Source organism: Papaver somniferum, chromosome 7 (assembly GCF_003573695.1).
Source record: "Papaver somniferum cultivar HN1 chromosome 7, ASM357369v1, whole genome shotgun sequence".
Lineage (NCBI taxonomy): Eukaryota > Viridiplantae > Streptophyta > Magnoliopsida > Ranunculales > Papaveraceae > Papaver > Papaver somniferum.
This window is the reverse complement of record NC_039364.1, coordinates 48075523-48096658: the sequence shown is the minus strand read 5'-3', so window position 1 is coordinate 48096658 and position 21136 is coordinate 48075523. Positions and strand designations below refer to the sequence as shown.

The window sequence follows — 21136 nt, the reverse complement described above, 5'->3', positions numbered from 1 at the left end:
GAGTTTGTGCACTGATTTCAATGCACAACAGGCTTCAAAATACAAGAAATAAACAGCAAGATAGCTAAGAAATTTAGTTGAGCAGGGAGCAAAATAAGACTGAAATTGTAAGTGACTGAAATAAGGTATTGTGGTCTAAGCTAAGGCTTAGAGTCCACCTTTGTGTCCTAGCCAAACAATGTGATCCTAGGTTGAGTTGAATATCCTATGCATACATCTAGAATGGGAGGAAAACTAATTTGCTCACTAGTTTGCCCCTAGCATTGACTGTCTTTTGACAGAACAATCAATCACAGGCACTATGAGCATTAGTCTCTTCCCATTTCTCAATCAAAACAATGCACTAAGGCTCTAACCTAGCATTCCACTATCAGACAGTGCACTGAGGTTTCATCTAAACCTCAGCTGCAACAATTTAGCTCATGCTCAACATATAAACAACATTAACATTCATCACATATGATAATAAGAGCAAATTCAAACAAAACATGACTGAAAATTTACAAAACAAATGAACCAACAGTTGAGGAACTGGCTAGTCCAGTCCTCTTGGGTGAAGCTCTGGCTAATCCAGCATGCACTCAATGTTGTTACAGTTCTTCAATTTATACCCAAAAGAAAAATTAGGGTTACACAAAAAGTAGCAGTAGACAATTTTTTTGGGTTACTCAACTTACCCATGCCCTGAATTTGTCTCCTCTGTCGAACCCATCTCTCTTCTGCTATTGTCTGCTCGATCAACTCCTCGATTTGGGTCTCCTCTTCAACTGTGATGAAACCCTAGTTTCATCTCTCTCTTGATTGTAGCACCTAGGGTGTGTGGGTGCTAAGAACGAGAAAGAGAGGCAACTAGGGAATGGGTTTATGGGGTTTTTGGTGATGGACAGGGTATGGAGATGGTGGCGCAGAGGGTGAGGGGTGAAGAGATGGAGTTGCAGAGCTCTGGTCGGGGATAAAATAGTTTTGGGAGAAAGGGAGAGTTTGGCTCGACTGGTGTAGAAGATATTTGATGATTCGGTGTTGAGCGGTACATCGGAGTCTGATGCACAGCGAACGAACGACGCTGGATGATCAGTTTTGGATGTAATTGAACGGCACGATGGGATGAAGCTTGAAGCGACCGTTGGATGATGAGATGCAACGAAACTGACGGCTCAAGATGGGGTTAGGTACTATGGTGTTTGACAGGAGCTTTGGGTTTTGATGCACAATGATGAGGCGGTCGTTGGATGATGAGATGGATCCAATCTGACGGCTCTCATGGAAATGGGTATGGATAATGGAAATGGATTTGGGTAAGGGTTTTGGGCCTTGGGTATGCCAAGCCCATATCTTCTTTAAGAACAATTCTTCCTCTTCAAGCCCACTTCTAATTGATCCGGCTCTTGCAAACATCGTTCTTCGCTTCCTCCTAGCGAGAGTCTTTGCCGTTTCTTTGCTCCGTGAGTTAACCAGGCTTTATTTAGTACCTAAAAATGCAAAATTAATTAAGAAAAGTATTTATTCTTGAAAACAACGAAAACACAGAATATGGGATAAAATGTAGAATTAATGCACAAAAGATGAGTTAAATGCCAAGAAAAATATATCAAAATATGCACTTTTTAGCACTCATCACACACCAAAGATTATAAACCCAAGTCAGATCTTCAATATCTTCTTTGTTTTCAAATCTTCTTAAATCTTCAATAAAAACCTGCACACAATCACTTGAATCTCTTGTGATCAATCACGCACAGAACGGAGTCTGTTAACCATGGATTATCACAAGATCGTCTTTAGAACTAACAATAGTCTAAAGATCTCTGTCGAAACTCTGAACTAGTTTGAGTGAATCTTATATCAGAAGAGAATATTCTCAAGAATAAACAAACTCGGTGCAATCAGATTTCAACCACCGTTAGTCAATCAAATCAATGAAAACAAAAGATAAACCGCAATTATCTAGTTCCCCACCAACGGTACACGCTAGAGCTTATCAATCCCAAAGAAGACTTTAAACTTAGCGGTCGTAAGGGATTTCGCCTAATTAGGTTACTCTCCTCTCCAAATAGGCGGCTACACCAGTAACAACAAAAAAAGAGGAAGTCTATTGTTACGAAGGATTAGTTTGCTAGAAAGACAAACTTCAAATATTTATAGACAAGGAAGTTTGGACACCAACGAATTTCCAAAACCGAAAATATTCTCAAGATATTCATTAAAGTACAAATTCGGTCCTGGAAATGCTCTGTCCAAAAATAATGATCGAAATCTCTCGGAAAATCTAATTAGTAAATGCACAATGCACATTACTAATTATGGAATTTCCCTACAAAATGAAATTAATAACCTTAATTAAAAGATTCTTAACTTACTTATGTTTCAATCCTGGGATTCTCTTCCCTTAGCCGTTAAGGAATATCTTTGAACAATTAAAGAAATAAACATTCATAGCACGTGTTCAAAGTATGTCGACATCCTTACTTTGTAAGTTCTCTTTCACACTTACAACCTTGAAACCGATTTGCCACACTTCCAAACAAGCTTAAAATTGGTTCATCTGACTTTTAAGAACTATGCGATTGATCAAACCGACTTTCAATCACAATCATGGATTTAACGGTTCTACCAAAACAGGTTTCGGTTCTACCTCCATGTGAGTATTGTGCATAGTCACACTAGCTTTACAAAATTCGGTTGACTAGGTACTAGGATCGGTTCCCCACATATATATGGTATCTAACTTATATGTGTTGCACGTGTCCATATGATCGGTTCCCCTTTTCCTAAAAATGTGTTGCACATGTCCATAGGATTGGTTCCCCTTTCTGCTATAAACCTTGCCGCACCCCATACAAGGATCGGTTCCCCTTTTTGATGTACTGCACCTCTTACTAGGATCGGTTCCCCTTTCCCATATTTGGTCAGACAAAACACAAACCCGATCATACCATCTCAGGTGATTACTTAACATCGGTTTCACTAATAAAATTCATACCAATACATAAGTCAGGCCTTTGTGAATGGTTCTACCAAGAACAGAAACAAGTTGTGAGCGGCTCAATCACACATATTGGTTGTTCATAAGATATGCAATGAATAACAAAACCAATAACACCTGGCAATTTCCTTTTCGGTTCACAAACAAGTTTATGAACTTACTTCCTTAGAATACATGTAAACACTGTTCCCTAGGATGAAATCCTCACCTCATACCCATACATAATCACAATAGCATTCAAATGATTATGGGGATGTCTTATCTATAAAGTTTAATGGTTAAGCAATAAACCTCGTATTGTATTCCTTAATATTATGTCTATCTAGAGTTCAAATATGCTTCGTAGTTATGTTTTCAATATGCACGACTTGACGGATACTTTAGGGAATGAAACAGTTCAAGTCAAATATCACTAACCTCAAGTGGAAGGATGATTGTTGTCGTTGTAGCTCCTTGCTTCTTCACATCTTCAAGACTTCACAACACTTGTAATGTCTCATATCCTAATACTTTCAAGCTAACCTATATGAAGTTGACTCTAGTACATAATCAAGCGACTCTTAACATGAGTTTTGATTCACTAAAATATGACAACCAAACTTGACATACCAACACTTGGTGGGTTCAACCGAGCCATGCTCTAACAATCTCCCCTTTTGTCAATTTTAGTGACAAAACTCTTACATCATATGGATAAACAAATTACAAGAATTCATTACACATCCGCTTGATTCCCGATTCAACAGCACAGTAAAACTGCTTACATTCAATCCTTGAAAATGTCGTTGTTTACATTATAATAATAAAGAAAAAGAGTATTAGCTTTGTTAAACCGCACGTCTTTGTTATACCAATTTATATGACATGTTACTCCCCCTTAGTCTGTGCTTTCACTCTTTTGTTAGAGAAACTTCAAGCACCATTGTTCTTTTCCTTAGCGATACCAATCAATATAAAATCAATGCCAGTATCACCTGTTTACTCCATATATTTCTCCCCCTTTTTGTCACAAAAATGACAAAGAAACGAAAAAATAAAGGACAACACGAAAAGAATCTTACAAATCTCAAAATAGACTTGCAAACCTGTAGAGTTAGGCACGAGGGTTCCACACATCATGTTCTGATAACCGATATCAAAACCGAGACTATAAGTAGTTTTATTTTGATATGTTATCAAGGAAACAATTTTCTGAAACCATTTTTCCAATTTAGTTTAGCAAACCAAAAATCAACTAAGCACTTTAGTCCCTTTGCTAAACCGATTGTTCAAAAACAACCGCTTAATTCGATAAGACCAAAATAAAGATAAACTCTATTTTTCTCATCAGGTTCTAATTATCCGTAAACTTAGACCTTTCAATTTTATACAAGACAAGTACTAGGTTAGTTAACTAGCATTTCTTGTTAATGCATTCGATTAGACTTGAATAAACGAAACCTCACTTCGATAAGTCTAACTAAGATCAGAATTAACTTAGTTTCTCTTATCCGGAATCGAATTAGACTAAATTAACGCTCCAAACAATTCAGTTACAGTCGAGTTCCTTACGTGCCTTGAATCTCACAAGATTCTAAGCACTTAATTTCTTTAGCTGTCATCCTTTACAGCCTAAGAGTTTCATCGACCTCAGTGAAGACTTTTGATACCTATATTCCTTTAACAGACAAGCCTATTTGATTTCTCCTTTGATATATTTCAATTAGGTTTGGAAATATGTTTGCAGTAGACAAAGTCCAGCAAACTTCACGAATCCGGAACACTTACACTCAGTTAGCTGAGAAGTCTGGATTACTAACTACCTCTCAAGAACAATCCAAACAAATCAAAGAAGAGTTTAGATACCTATCTTGAGAAATCATAAAGTTTGAGACGAAGAGAACTTTGTAATTTTTATCTATCTCATTCCTGATCCAAGATTACAAAAACCTCAAAGATCAATAAGAACAAGATCCGAATTCAAGAATCATCAAGTAAAAGATAGTCAGATCGGGCTTCACGAATCCCTAAATGAATTATTCAAAGTCATAACTTAGAATACAGTTCTATGAAGAATCTGGGTTTTATGGGACAATGCTAACTTAGAAACTAGGATACAAGAGTGCCAGGGATTAAGAAATCATGTTGCAAGATTCTCTCTCTATATATAGATTTTCATGGCTCCAAAGTAGCTTTGAATTCAATTAGGGTTGCTTGAAATTCAGGAAAATACTATCTCAGTTTAGATGAAATTCTTATGGAATTAATGTAAGCATGTGACATGTCTTCCTTGAGATTAGCCAGCAGAATATGCACTATGGTCCAGGGTTTTAGAGAATTACTCGGTCAAACTCGCATGCGTTGCTATTTCAAGCATTTTTGTCAATGTTAGTGATCAAAATTATAAGTCTTGATTTCTAGTATACTATATCTAAGGTCTCAGACTAGGATAGAAAGTGTAGTTGAGCTCAAGAACTCCATGACAATCATCATACAAGACGAAGGACTACTCAAGGAACCGGTGGATCTTCATCGACTAAAAGGTATGCAGAGACTTGAACTTATCTATCACTCAAAAGTATATTTATCTCCTATCTTGAGACAAAAGTCGTTTTGCTATATAGACTTAGATAATACACATTTGCTATTTCGGGCCGAATTTATCTCGCCTATCTATTTCTCTAAATATGTGTTGGTAAGCTTTCGCTTTAGCCAAATTCATCTTTACATAGTGACGAAAGTCATGACAAGTTTCAATCACTTTGAAAATTTCTTACTTTGACGAAATATAGTTTGTGAATAACAACTATAGAATATCAACGTCCTCTAAGAATGTTTCAATGATTGAAATGAGAGTTTAGATTATATAACCATTGGAGGATATAAGCATTGTCGTGGAAACACATATATGTATAAGTCCTTATTCCTTGAACCGAAGTTTGAGAACTTTGTTGATCAAGAGAACCGGAATGGTGGCGTGAGCCAAGTCCGCGAACTCGCGGAAGTTCTCGACCCGAGAAATTCTGCTGGAGTTTGTGAACTCCGTCCGGGAACTTAAGTCCACGAACCCAGTCTGCGAACTTGAGTAGGTTATATCTAAAAACAATGTTTGTGAACTTATTCTTATATAAACTAAGGAATGCAAATTGCAAACCGTGTCTATATAGTTCATGAACCGATTCGAGTGAATCAAATCGTTTTTGCTTCAATTGTGTCTTGTGTAGTTACATAAGATTTCCTTGCAATTGAACAACTCTCTAACTAGTTCATTTGAGTCACTTGAACTAGTTATGGTGAAGAAGAATATGGTTGATATGAAAGTGATCATATGGCTAACCATTTGGTTGACTATTGTTGAATCAACAAATGTACAAGTTTGGGTACGGTTACACAAGCCTAGAAACAACGGTTGAAAGATATTAGCTTGAATCTAATCAGGTTTTCATCTAACGGTGAATATTGAATGCTTTGTTACCAAGCTAACATTGATTGCAAACCCTGATTTCAAAGACTATATAAGGGAGAACTCTAGGAACTGGGAAACCTAATCCCCACACCTTCTGTGTGATACTAGTTGTGCTAAGCTAGAGTCGATTCTCCTTTAACCTTTGGTTTTTTCTTCTAAACCAGGTTAACGACTTAAAGACTTCATTAGGATTGTGAAGCCAGACCGATACCACTTTCTTCTAGTTGTGTGATATGATATTGCTGTTTCTATCGTACGAGTACAATTGTAATAATTGGCTTGAGATTGATATCTCAGATAGGCAAGATATAAAAGAAATCACAAACACTTCGTCTCATCGTTTGTGATTCCGCAATATCTTTTTTCGCTGCGTCGATTAAGATTATTGTGAGGTGATTGCTAATACTAGGCTATTCTTCGGGAATATAAGTCTGGTTTATCAATTGGTTCCTATTCACCTTGATTTATCAAAAGAAGAAACAAAACTCGTAGGTATATTCGTGGGAGACGAATTTATCTATTACCCTAGACTTTTCTGTGTGATACATATTGTTTATTAAAGTCTTCGATTTTGGGTCGTAGCAACTCTTAGTTGTGGGTGAGATCAGCAAAGGGAATCAAGTATGTAGCATCCTGCTGGGATCCGAGACGTAGGAGCATAACTGTACCTTGGATCAGTGTGAGATTGATTGGGGTTCAACTACAGTCCAGGCCGAAGTTAATTTGGAGTAGGCTAGTGTCTGTAGCGGATTAATACAATGTATGTTCAATCTGGACTAGTCCCGGGGTTTTTCTGCATTTAGGGTTTCCTCGTTAACAGGTTGTGCGTTGTTTAATCAATTAGAATATCCGACCTTTTGGTTGTTTATTTAAATTGATTGACACTTGGATATTGGTCTTTGGTACCATCCAAGTTATCTCTCTAGTATTTGATAAAGACTCGCAGATTTCTCTTTGCTTGAGTGTATATCAAATCGAGAGATAGAGATATAAACTCTTTGATATACTTTTTATCTAGATTGAGTCTGACTGTCTAGTTGATTCTCTGGAAAGTATATTGGAGTTTGTCCATACAGATTGCTAAGCGAAATATTGGGTGTGGTTGTTGTACCCCCACTTTTTCACAAGGTTCTGGAATCGTGCACAATGATGGTTCATAGCCGCAAAGTAGCCTTTGAACTTATAAGCACTTAGCGGTGTTCAATAACACTCAAGACTAATCGATGATCCACAAGCACAAAGTGATTTTGTGAATAAAGTTGTTTTAGAAGTGTCTTTGAGAGTTATAGTAAAAGCGAACAAAGTCATATAAGATGGTTTGCGTATCTTCTGCTATTGGGAAATTGACAAGTATGCACACCGGGTATGCATACCTCGTGGCAGTTTTTGAATTCAGGCTCAAGGGGTATGCAACCTCTGCCACTTCGCGAAGTCATACCGGGTATGCGTACCTTTACAGTTCACGGCAGATCGACTAGGTATGCATACTGGGTATACGTACCTTGCACCAAGCAGTTCTGAAATCTCCGATTCCTGGATTTGAAACTTTCCTGATACCTATAGACCGTATATACTATTGCTTGAGCAATTCCGGAATGAACAACTTGAAACAAAAATATTTCAACGAGTCATAAAAGCACCAAAGAGGAGAGAGAATGAGCATCGTGGAGGCGATTTTTGAGCGATTTCATATTTAAAATTTTCTCTTTGTTTTTACTTTCATGGCGGCTAATCCGACCTCTTCTGCTTAATATGTTGAGAAGATTTTGATACAATCTCATGTAATAATCAATTAACACCATATACAATCGATTTTCCTTCTCTTGAGGAATCTTACGGTAATAAAGGAGGAATGAGAGTAAACCCTAGAAGTGAACTAAAGAAGGAATGTGATGATAAACCATCACAGATTTCCATCAACACTGAGATTATTGTACATGTATTGGAAGATATTGATAAAAATTCAGTTGTGAAGGGAAACAATGAAATTAAAACGATTCAAGAATGAAGAGGTTTATTCGCTCCTATGAAGTTTACTCCTCCTGTTGAAGTAAATGGAAAACTACAAGTGAAAGCTCAATCAAACGATCTCACAGCAGGCATGAAATTATGTGAAAACAAACTGGTGGTATATTTTATGGGAAAGCGGCCTTCTTTTGAGGCAATGAAACTTGCAATGACCAAGCTCTGGCACATTAAAAAAGAGGTAACTTTAAAACTTTATAACAATGTTGCCTTTGTTTTTAATCTCAAGAATGAGGAAAATGCAAGACTGGTACTAGACACTTATTCTATTTACATTTCCAGCAAACTCTTTTTGGTGAGACGTTGGAATCCATTGACTAAAAATTTCATCTCTAATATCAAATATGTGACAGTGGAATATCGATGGAAGCCTTCACGGTGTGAGGTTTGTATGGCTTTTGGGCACTCTTCAAAGATTTGTTCAAAGAAAAAGAATACTAGATGGACCCCGAAGAAAATTTGCAATACACTGCCGGTTGAAGATTTTATGGAAGATAAGAGAATTTCCAGTTAAGTAGAAGGAGAATTTAGGCTGGGGTCGATTGATAAGGAGGCATAAAATGTTAGTAGATGTGATGAAACTTTATGCACTGAGCGCAAGGATGGTAGCCATTCTCGAGATGTTATCTGCACCACTTTAGCTGATGCTAATAGAGCTAGAGGGGTTGTTAATATTTCCAAGGGTGCATTAGTGAAACAAGGTGCAAAGTTTACAAAGGTTAACAATAAACTTAAACAGCAGCATGTTTTAGTGCCGAACCACGTAAATCAGCGTCTCATTTACTTTCTGCACTTACATTTTCATCGTCTTATTTATATTTAGTGTCTTTATCAACGACATTTAAGTCAGATCATGCACTCTCATTATGTTTGATTCTTTAAGTACTTGCATAACGACGATAGGCTTCAAGGCATGCCATCGTCTCTTCTTATTTGCTCACATATCACTAATTTGTTAGATCTAACATGTTTTACTTATATTGCGAATATTGATTGTGGGCGCGAAGATGCCAACGTTACTTCGGTGTTCACATATAGCCCACCCAAAATTAATAGTCCAGTCGCCTCATACCTTATCGTCTTTTGTACGCAACATTATTTTTTCGTTTTCTTGGTTCATGACTTCACCTTCGTTGTGTCGTCGTCGTGCGAGGTAATGGGGATTTGAGGAGCTGGCCAAGCTCTGGTTGTTTGCAGGTCTATTAGAAACTCTGCTGTCTACTGTTATCAGGTTATCTCTATTTAACTGCATTAGAAACTTACGTTTATATGTTGTTGGTTTATTACTTGATTTTATGTCTAATTGACTGATGCGAGAGTGAGAACTGGATACGAAACTGGATTACATGGTTAGAATTTTGTGAAATAGTTATATGAAACCCTAGTTTATCCTGTTTTTGGAATTACTTCTCTCTTGATGTGTTAAGATTAAAACTACTAACCTCGAACTCTAATTGGCGATATATCTCCAAATTTTCAGATTATAATGAGTTGAGGTCAGACGCCTAATAGGGAAGCTGCATTTGTGCTTTTGCCTATTTTATAACATGGATAGAATTATGAATTGGAAGTTGAGATATGATGTTCTTATAAAGTCAATTGGCCTTCTATTGGAGCTATTGCCATGTGGTGTATATGGAAGTTGAGATGTGATGTTCTCTTCAGGCATACTGGGATTGATCTGCCACGTGTGATTCTTAATACTAAGAGAATGATTAACTCCTATATTTCTCTTAGTAATCCTATTTCTGTTCGGCTGTGTGATTATAAACTGCAAGCTTCTGAAGTGAATCATTTCATGTTTGTAGACGCTTCTTATAAGAATTTTAAAATGGGTCTGGGTATTATCTGGTATGACTGTGCAGAGAATGTGAATAGCTCGAGGGCTAACGTTGGATTGATTTCAGATGCAGTGGGGGCTGAAGCTGCTGCCCTAATTTTGGCTTTCTTTTGGGCAGAAGAGATGAATCTCTCCAATATTGTCTTTGTTTGTGACTGTCTCCAGTTGGTGCATTTTGTGAATGGAGTCAGCTGTAATATAGAATGGCAGAACGGTGATCTTTTAGAACAATGTCAAAGCTTATTCTCTAGGTCTTTATCTTATAAACTGGTGTATGTTAAGTGTCGAAACAATAAGTTAGCAGACAGGCTTGCTCGCAGAGCTAGGTCTGATAGTCTTAGTGGTCTTTGGTCTCCTCTTCCTCCCTTTTTAACTTTGTTGTTGAGGAATGAGTACTTTTCGGATGTTTATAATTCCTTCTTTTGTTAATGGTATGGTGTGGACCTCGGCAAAAAAAGGATAGAATTAGAATTAGATCCTGATTCCATCACTAGGTATCAGTTTACCGAGGAGGATACCAAAATCCATAATAAGACAAACTAAAAAGTCCTCGGTCTTAAGAATTTTAATAATCCATCACCCCCATTAATAATATTGCAATGTTTACCGAGTTTTCTTCTTATAATTGCCTTATATGATTCTATTTTACAGCCAATAAGATTCTTACTTGTGAGTCTGTGACTCATGGTGCAAACCATGCTTCTCAAGAATTCTCGATCACCAAATTGGCTTCCAAAATAAAATTAATAATCATGTATATATCAAAAAATACAATAATAAAAAAGTTGAATCGTACCTAAATACAAAAAAATACTGCTAAAACTATTAGAGAAATTGAAAATATGGGATTAAATCTGTGTCCTCTCAAACCAAAGGATTTATTATTAGGAGAAGTTTCAGACTGTAAGAAAGAAGTTAAACTAAAATTTGGATTGGAACCATAAAGGACTTGAACCCCATTAACGTCGTCCAACCTCAAGTCTACTTTTTTACTTCTAGGGTTTAAACTAGGGTACATGACAGCTTCTTTAACAGATGAATGGCCCAACCCTAAGACATGTCCAATTTCATGTGTCGCAACGGATTCCAAATCAATGGCTACTCTTGATTTTTCTGACTCAAAATCAACAGACCAAGTTTCTGCCGCATCAAGATGGAAACGGCCGCTTTTTGGTGAAAACGCATGCGCTAGCACTCCAAGTACCCCGTCAAATGGTTCCCCATCTCCATGGTCCTTACTATAAAAACCTATTTTGATATCAGCATGCTTATAGTCTTGAGTCTCTGTAAAATTAACTGGAATAACTGAAGCCCATCTCGTAAAAGCTCGGTTAAAAACAGCTCGAATATCTGAAATTTCTATGTAGTCGATAAAATCACTGGAGGAAAAAGCATAAGTTAACATCAATGGTGTAGTTCTTCCCCAACTAGGTCTACCCGGAAAATATGTGTAGTGTTTTGTTATATGTAGCTTATGATCATCGTTGTCCCCTACACCACATCTAGGTGACATAACTTCAGATAGTGTAGCAGAATCCAGTTTACCGGTAACAGGCAAACCGAGTTTCGATTGATACTGAGTAACAGCTGATTCCAATCCATCATCAAAAATATCGGTGAAGTTCGTATCACTTTTCGGCAGATATCCGAAACGGTGGAAGTATTTCTTTAGCTCAGACATGCCAATGATTTCACTGCCTCGCAGGGGCGGAGGCACCATGTTGCAACTGTGTGCAGTTGCACCCCTTGGATTTTGAAAATCAATAGAGCGTATAGAATTTCCAAGCAAAAAAAAAATCAAAAACAAAGGTTTGCACCCCCTTAAATGTAAATATTTGCACCCCCTAAATATTTGCACCCCCAAAAATAAACAAGCCCAAAAGAAAAATCCATTTTGGCTTTCTTTCTCCCATCATCGTTCACAGTTCACAGTAGGAGAGAATAAGCGTAACTTAACTCTCATAGGTTTTTCCCATAAACACATCAACTCTCATTCTCCCATACGTTTTTTTCTTAAGAATAGGGTTGTTGTAAATCGCACCGCTGATCACTTTATGTAAATCACATCGCCATTAGCAGGTACCTTCTTCTCTCATCCAAGTTTGGAGTTTTGACAGAAATTAAGAAGAGGGTTCATGTTAAAATTGACGGGTGTTTAGTTTAATTCGTTTTGTATGGTAAATTAAGATATTATGTATCTATTTTATCTTCTTAACTGATGTTGAATCGATGTATTTGGTTCAATTTGATTTGGATATTTTCAGACTTTGATATAAATAAAAGTTAGGGTTTATGTCAAATTTTGGGGGTTTAGTATAATTTGTCTTGTTTGAAAATTAAAGATACTGGGTATCTGTTGTTTCTTCTAATCTAGTGTTTTAAATTTTAATCAAAACTATTCAGTTCAATTCCATAGTTAGAATTGTATTTCATTGTTTAATTTATCTTCATCTTTGTTTAGGAATGGACAAGTTTGTGATTAAAAGAAAGAGAACTTCAGAAGAGTTTCTTTCATCTTCTATTACTTCTGATGGAACTGATCCACAACAAGTACCTTCAATTTCAAGTACTCAAGTACCTTCATCTTCTAGTGCTCATGGTCCAAAAGTACCTTATGTCGATGTTCCTAGTCCACAAGCAACGTCCACAGTTGTAGATGAGGAGGTATCGAGGTGGGACCTTCAAACAGACACTGCAATGAGAAAACCGATCTTGAGTTATCATCCAAATGATCAAGATAAAGTCCGAAGAGCTTATATGCAAAGGGGTCCTTGCCAACCTAAGAATTTTCCCTTTCCACAAAAGCTAATGGGACAAAAGAAGCCATCAAATCGACGTTTCAATGAAGCTTGGTTCTTAAAACATGGAAGTTGGCTAGAGTATAGCATTTCCAAAGATGCTGCCTTTTGCTTGCCTTGTTATCTTTTTAGAAGTTGTGGTAAGGGTAAAGGTGTTTGTGATGCTTTTGTAAATGCCGGGTTTTCAAATTGGAGTCAACCTGATAAGTTAGAAAAACATGTTGGAAACCAGAATAGTGTTCACAATGATGCTTATATGAAAAGCCGCGAGTTACTACAGGAGTCACATCATCTTCGGAATATCGTTAGACGTCAAACAACAGAAGAGGGTTTGGGGTACATGATTCGTGTGAATGCATCAATTGACTGTATGCGGTTTCTCTTATGTCAAGGATTAGCTTCCCGTGGCCATGATGAATCTGATACTTCACATAATCAAGGTAACTTTCTTGAACTCCTTAAATACACAGCTGAACATAATGATAGTATTAAGAGTGAAGTTCTGAAAAAAGCTCCTGGTAACAACAAGTTAACATCACCAGACATCCAAAAAGAAATAGTAAGTGCAGCTGCAATGGAAACTATGGATGTAATTCGCGCCGATATTGGTGATTCCCTTTTTGCTGTTATGGTTGACGAGTCTCGCGGTGTATCTATTAGAGAGCAAATGGCAGTTTGTATACGTTATGTCAACAAGGAAGGATGTATTATTAAAAGGTTCATTGGCATCATTCATGTCCTTGAAACGACGGCAATTTCATTGAAGAATTCAGTTGATGCATTACTTTCTAAATATGGTTTAAATATAATGAGATTGAGAGGGCAGTGTTACGATGGTGCTTCTAATATGCAAGGTGAGTACAACGTACTTAAAGCACTCATTCTAAAAGAAAACCCTTCAGCTTATGTTGTTCATTGTTTTTCGCATCAACTTCAATTGGCATTAATGAATGTTGCTCAGAAGCATGGTGATGTTGCATTGTTCTTTACTATAGTTAGTGAAGTTGTTACAATTGTTTATGCCTCGTGCAAACGCAGAGATGTTCTTCGACAAAAAGAACTTGCTAGAGTGGTTGAACTTGTTGAAAAAGGTGAACGTTTAACTGGCTCGGGATTGAATCAAGAAACTTGTCTCAAACGACCTTCTGACACACGTTGGGGTACACATTACAACACGCTGCTCAGTTTAATTTTGATGTTTCCATCAATTTTAGAAATGTTGGAGATTGTAAGTCGAGAAGGTACTAGTGAAGCGAGGGGAAAAGCATATGCTTTTCTGATTTTGATGCCGACATTTGATTTTGTCTTTACTTTGTTAGGAATCACTAACGAATTGTCGCAAGCATTGCAACGAAAAGATCAAGACATTGTGAATGCTATGAACTTGGTGAAGATCTCTAAAGAACAACTACAGACCATGCGGGATGATGGGTGGAATAGTCTTATGAATGATATTTCTGCTTTTTGTGCTAAAAATAATATTACAGTTCCTAAAATGATGTCTCCATATGTACCACTTGGACGAGGTAGACGTAATCTACAAGAAGAGACAAATCTACATCATTTTCAAGTTGGTTTGTTCAACAAAGGTGCGTTAATTCGTCTTCCCAAACTATATCCATCTGATTTTTCTAAAATGGATCTCATGATTCTTGAACGACAACTAGACACCTTTCTTCGTGATGTGCTTTCTAGTAACGAATTTTTTGAGTTGGTTGGAATCAGTGGGCTTGCGAAGAAAATGGTTGAGACCAAAAGAGACATAGTATATCCTCTTGTTTACTTGTTGATTACATTGTCTTTGATATTGCCGGTTGCTACAGCTACTGTTGAGAGAGTGTTTTCCGCTATGCAGATAGTGAAGAATCGTTTGCGAAGTCGTATTGGTGATGAGTATATGAATAACTGTTTACTCACATATATTGAACGAGAAATTTTTCGTAGTATCAGCACCGACAAGATTAGAAAACGATTTCAACTTATGGCACCACGTCGTGGGTACTGTTGAATATAGTAAGAGTTGGGTTTTTTGGTAAAGTATATAAGGTGTTCTTTTGGGTAACAATGTTGCATAGAAGGTGGTTTTTTGAGACTTTTGTGGATATTAGCACTTCGACATGATGCATAAAGACATAAATTTAGAGAAAATGATCTGAAATTTTAGAATTAACTATCTAACGTGCCTCTTGTGGTGTATATTTTGTTGTTACTGAACACTTGGGGGTTATGATAATGAAAAATATTTTTGTTACATCTTTATGTTCTCTCTGTTTTTGTTGCTTCAAGTAGTTGTTGGTAAATTTGATTATGACAACACTTACAGATTTTATATTCTCTTATAATTTAAACTTTATATATATATAAAGTTAGATCATATTGTATGGTCGAAAGTGTATGTTTCTGTGACTAACAGGTTTATTTGTTGGAGGTTGCTAGCATACGACGCTGGAGACGATGATCGTTAATAACATACGTAAAAGGTACACAATCTTTAGCATTTTTTTTGTATAGCCTTTTTTTTTACTGTGTATTTTTTCATTGCACCCCCTCTCTTAAAATCCTGGCTCCGCCCCTGCTGCCTCGACGGATATCTAAGAACTTATGAAACGTGCTCCACGTGTAATTCATATCGGGAGTGACAGGTAATACGGTTACGAAATCAGGCATGTTTCTGGCGGGAAATGAAGGAAGGATGGTAACGAAGAGGAACAAGAAGAATGAGACGTGCTGAAACATTTTTGTGTTCGTTTTTCTTTGGGATTAGGATTTGAATATGAAGAAGAGAATGAATGAAGGATTTAGTTTGTTGTACAAGGGATAAACTTAAAAGGAATTGGAGATGGAAGCCTAAGTGAGCACGAAATGATGTTTAAGTTATGAAGATTCTTTCTTGTGTTTGTGTTCTTACTAAAAGATTCCGACTTTCATATGGTTATGGTGGGTCAGCTACTAGCAGTATTGCTTCTTGCTATAATTTTCTGTATTTTTGTTGGAGTTTTTGATTTTAACTTTTCTTATTTACACCCCACACTTGTGTTGTTCGATTGCAACATCTGGTTTTCGCTGGTTTCACCTTAAATTGTAGACGATCTCCTAACCTTCTGAGCGCATGCATGATCCAATATTGATGATTAGAATTTTGGTAAGGATTGCACGATTGCAAAAGTGAATCGCAAAAAGGAGTATCTATTGTATGATGCGCGTGTAAATTTTTTTTAAGCTAGTAAGAACACCCATAATTTTCAATCATGGAGTATAGTTTCTGAGCATATTTTCTAAGCATATTTTTGAAAATGGGGTGCAGGTAGAGTGTCCGATATACAGTTCAAAATGGAGTATAGTTTCTAAGCATATTTTTGTTTAACTAATAAAACCTACTACTACTTTTATTAGTTAAAAACCTTAAATTTTTGCAACTGTTTCGTTCACCTAAATCCGAACAAGAAACCAAATCTAGTTGGGAATCCCAACTAAAGAGATGATGAGTTTATTGAAGTTCTTTAATATTTTGTAGTATCATTTTTCACACTTGACTACAGGTTCACGAATTACGTCCATCTTGAAAGAAGTTACTAATTCCATTTTCCTTTAAATTTCTGTTCGTTTAAATAAAGTTTTAGTTACAACGAGTATGTAATCCATGCTACACACCCGGTATGATGGGAATTGGCTATCATTTGGAGAGGCGTGGCTTCGCTCCGCGCCCGATCCAAAAGGAGTCTACAGTAAAACTTCAATAAATTAATAATGTTGGGACTGCCAAATTCTATCAATTTAGCGAAATATTAATTTATCAATAAATTAATAAGTTATTAAATTATCGAAACATTCTAAGTTTAAGTTTCAAAAATAAAAGAAAATGAAATATTTAAGTTAACTTAAAGATTTCCCATAACAACAGATATATCGAAGGTTATGAAACGGGAAAATTAAGTCCGGAAAAAAATCAATGTCCTTGCGAGGTAATTAATACTGCAGTTTCGTCAAGGACAACAGATGTTCAACAAAAGGCAATTGCAAATTGTTTCCAACAATTGTAAACTTCGGTCACAAGAAAATGAAGATGTACCAGTCGTTGAAAATGAAGGTATTAATGAACTTGGATTTATAATCAAGGAGTTGAATTACTGTAATCAAATAAATGTCGATATTTTGCTAGACTATCCAGGTGAAAATGATAACAGTACGGAAATTTGGACAGACGAAGAAATCATTGGGAGGTTATATCAAATCCCCAAGAAGAGGAACTAAAGGATGGTAGTTGCGTTGTGGAGCCAGTTTCTCATAAAAAAGAAATCTTATCAATAGTAAAGCTAAATGATTTCCTTCTACAATTTGAAAAAGGCACTCCGGAACTCCTCAAGGGACTATAAAATATCATAGATAAAGCCCAATGTTGCATAAATGTGAACAAGAAACAAACAACTTTGAAATTTTATTGATTTTTGTTAGAGGGAGAGCAAAAATGGATCCGAGGAGAGCCAAAATCGTATTTGACTCGCTAGTCATGACCTAATCAATGAGTTTTTCTGACATTTACCAAAGTATCCCTATTTAACTGTGTCGAGTAGAGAGAATCTATTCATATTCTTCTTCTAGTTTTTCTTTTTATTATTAAGAAAACAGGTTCCACCATTAATTAGTCTGATTTGTATCCTACAATCACTGAATCCATTATGTTTCATGATGATGTATGGAGAAATAAATTAATTGATCGCCATTAAAGTTTTCCTTTTTCTCTTTAATCTAAACTAATGAATCGATTAAGACATCTACTTATTCAAGTTTATATATCTTGTATGTTGGGAATCTTACAAGAGTACTGAGAAAAAAGAATGAGAGTGGAGTCGTGTAAAAAGGTTTTATACAAAACCAAGCTATGCTTGACTTTTGATCTTCTCGATAATAGAAATTTAATAGAAAGCATGGGATGATATTAAAATTGCAAGTTTCAATGGAGAGGGTAGAAGGATTTCATCCCTGATTTAGTATTCTATGGTGATGAGTTAATCTTCATGGTGTTGGTGGTGATGTTAATGGCCGACACGGTGGTGAAATTGTATGGGCCTTGGATACTGGACGTGACTTTTGTGCGTCTACTATATAGCAAGGGTAGATGGGTCCGAGTTAGAGCGTTGTATTGACTAGGTCATGAGTAGTGAGTCAAATACGATTTTTGCTCTCCTCCGATCCATATTTGCTCTCCCTCTAACAAAAATCATTTTATTTTAGCAAGGCATCATAATGTAGTGCTATTATAATGATTATTAATTTATATTTCAGTTGAGCCATTGGACATTTCAAAACTTTATTATCTTATAAATTTAGCGAGGTTATTAATTTAATACACTGGCCCAATTCGAGACAGGTAAAAAATATTATTTTAGCGAAGTTATTAATTTATCGCGGATTAATTTATCGAAGTTCTACTGTAGTAAACAACTGCAATGTATAATGAAAATATCAATTATAGTTTAGTAGATTAATAACCGTAACCAAATTCACCAACTACATATTGTTTAAAATTTTGGAGATTAAGAAACCCTATTAAATAAAATAATTTTGAAAAATGATACTAGCCTTTGAAATCGGTCAGTATTTTATTACATTGCCAACAACAATACTATTGATAGTTAAATGAAAAATCAAACTCGTTATATACTTGTATCAATATCTAAAATTAGAGACATTAAAAAAAGATTATATTGATATTAAACACAAAGTGCTTCCGTAGAAGTGATGTGATCAAGGAAATGCACCAGTATATCTTTCTGCAGAAATCATACACTTGTGTTAAGAATCAAGTGTCCGACTCAAAACTACCCTTCCAAACTCACACTACTTGTAGCTAAATGAAAAATCACACTCATTATATAGATATTGATATCTCATATTAGAGACACTAAAAAAACATGATATTAATATAACATAGATTGTCAATTCTAGATAATGGAGAACATATGGAGTGTTTCCCGTCCAAAGAACATGTAATCAAGAAAATGCACTGATATTCTTTCTTCAGAAATCATACACTTGCGTTAAAAATCAAGCGTCCAACTCAATTGCTCTTCCAGACTCCGATTCCTTGTTGTTAAATGAAAAATCATACTCACTAGATATAGTTGTACCAATATCTGACATTAGAGATACCTAAAAAATAAACAGAATACTAACATAAAATAGATTACTAACTCTAAATAGTACAACGCATATGAAGTGTTTCCCGTCAAAGAAGATGTAATCAAGAAAATGCACTGATATTCTTTCATTAGAATTCAAGCATGTTTTCAAACTCCAGGTGTGGGGCCTTTCTTGAGTTACTCGTTGCAAGAAACACACTATACCTAATGTGAGTAATATAGTGCATAGACAAAAAGAAAAGAAAAACGTAAAGTACGAAATGATCTTGTACATGCATTATTAAAATAATTGTGCAATCTTTTTCATATGTAACTCTTGAAAAAGCGGCGGTCTAATAACCATACCCAATATTTCGTTTCGGCAATCTGTATAAACAAACTCCAATATAATTCCAAGAGAATCAACTAGTCAATCGACTCAATCAATGCAAATATATCTAAGAGTTGTATCTCAATCTCTCAATATAATCATCAAATCAAACAGATAGAATCCACGAGCCTGATTATTATGATAAACAACTTGAATGGTACCAAAGACCAATGTTCAAGTGTCAATCAATCTATATTAACAACCAAAGGTTGGATTATCTAATTGATTGAACTACGCACAACCTGTGATATTTCAATTATATAAAAAATATAATGTGGAAAAGAAATAACACAAACACCAGAAATTTTGTTAGCGAGGAAATCGCAAATGCAGAAAAACTCCGGAACATATTCCATATTTGAACACCACACTGTATTAAGCCGCTACAGACTCTAGCCTACTACAAGTTAACTTTCGGACTGGAATGTAGTTGAGCCCTAACCAATCTCACACTGATTAAGGTACATTCGTGTTCCTTACGTCTCTGAATCCCAGCAGGACTCTACGCACTTGATTCCCTTAGCTGAACTCACCCACAACTAAGAGTTACTACGACCCACAATCGAAGACTTGATAACCAAATTTTTCTCACACAGAAAAGTCTATTTAATAGATAAATCTGTCTCCCATAGAAATACCTACGAGTTTTTGTTCCGTCTTTTGATAAATCAAGGTGAACATGAACCAATTGATACACCAGACTTATATTCCGAAGAACAATCTAATAATATCAATCACCTCACAATAACTTAACCGTATGGTAGCGGAACAAGATATTGTGGAATCACAAAGAATGAGACGAAGAGCTTTGTGATTACTTCTTATATCTTACCTATCAGAGATTAGATCTCGAGCAAATCTTAGAGAAGATAGTACTCAATACGATAGAACAAAGTAAGATTAGAACACACAACTACAGATAAAATAGTTGGGTACGGATTTAAAATCCCAATGAAGTCTTTAAGTCGTTAACCTATAATGGTTTTAGGAAAAACCTAGGTTAAAGGAGAATCGACTCTAGTCGCAACTAGTATCGCACAGGAGGTGTGAGGATTAGGTTTCCCAGTTGCTAGAGCTCTCCCTTATATAGTCTTCAAATCAGAGTTTGAAATCAATGTTACCTTGGTAACAAAGCATTCAATATTCACCGTCAGATGAAAACCTGATTAGATTCAAGCTAATATATTTCAACCGTTAGATTGTGTTAGCTTGTTACACACAAATGAAATGTGAAAAAGCGGGGGTCTAACAACGATACCCAATATTTCGCTTAGCAATATGTATGGACTAACTCCAATATACTTTTCAAGAGAATCAACTAGACAGTCAGACTCAATCTTAATAAAAGTATATCAAAGAGTTATATCTCTCTTTCTTGATTCAATACTTACTCAAGCAAATAGAAATCTGCGAGTCTAATTGAATACAAGAGAAATCACTTGAACGCTACCAAATACCAATGCTCAAGTATCAATCAACAACCAAAGGTTGGATTTCCCAATTGATCGATTTAACGCACAACCTGTGATATTTCA

The 21136-nt window shown here is 36.0% G+C and overlaps 2 protein-coding genes and 1 long non-coding RNA gene across 9 annotated transcripts; 2 read left to right on the top strand and 1 right to left on the bottom strand.

Annotated features, from left to right (window-relative positions):
- The first annotated feature begins 8044 nt into the window (after positions 1–8044).
- Positions 8045–10746, top strand: LOC113297225. Its single transcript, XR_003333400.1, has 3 exons — positions 8045–8634; positions 8807–9684; positions 9934–10746. It is a non-coding gene; the product is annotated as an uncharacterized LOC113297225 (long non-coding RNA).
- A 343-nt stretch (positions 10747–11089) lies between these two features.
- Positions 11090–15758, bottom strand: LOC113294612 (metalloendoproteinase 1-MMP-like). The gene is made up of 2 exons (XM_026542998.1): positions 15671–15758; positions 11090–11991 (listed from the first exon to the last, which is right to left on the bottom strand). The coding sequence occupies exons 1-2, from the start codon at positions 15756–15758 to the stop codon at positions 11090–11092; spliced, it is 990 nt and encodes a 329-aa protein (XP_026398783.1).
- On the top strand, positions 12206–16167 carry LOC113297224 (zinc finger MYM-type protein 1-like). Of its 7 annotated transcripts, XM_026545654.1 has the most exons (4): positions 12206–12372; positions 12755–14680; positions 15520–15571; positions 15734–16167. In XM_026545654.1, exons 2-3 carry the CDS (start codon positions 12757–12759, stop codon positions 15525–15527), a joined length of 1932 nt encoding a protein of 643 aa, XP_026401439.1. In that variant the 5' UTR covers positions 12206–12372; positions 12755–12756; the 3' UTR covers positions 15528–15571; positions 15734–16167. The 7 variants fall into 7 exon arrangements, 6 of the variants coding, with proteins under 6 accessions (XP_026401439.1, XP_026401434.1, XP_026401435.1 ...); XR_003333399.1 differs by having other exon boundaries at positions 12755–15571; XM_026545649.1 differs by having other exon boundaries at positions 12755–13531; positions 13634–16167.
- Positions 16168–21136: the final 4969 nt, after the last annotated feature.

Bases quoted from the DNA above. Each gene is read 5' to 3' on its own strand.
- LOC113294612 (XM_026542998.1), bottom strand. From the start codon at position 15,758: ATGCCTGATTTCGTAACCGTATTACCTGTCACTCCCGATATGAATTAC. The intron at 11,992-15,670 runs GCAGCAGGGGCG...CGCCCCTGCGAG, and splicing joins GTTCTTAGATATCCGTCGAG to GCAGTGAAATCATTGGCATG.
- LOC113297224 (XM_026545648.1), top strand. From the start codon at position 12,757: ATGGACAAGTTTGTGATTAAAAGAAAGAGAACTTCAGAAGAGTTTCTT.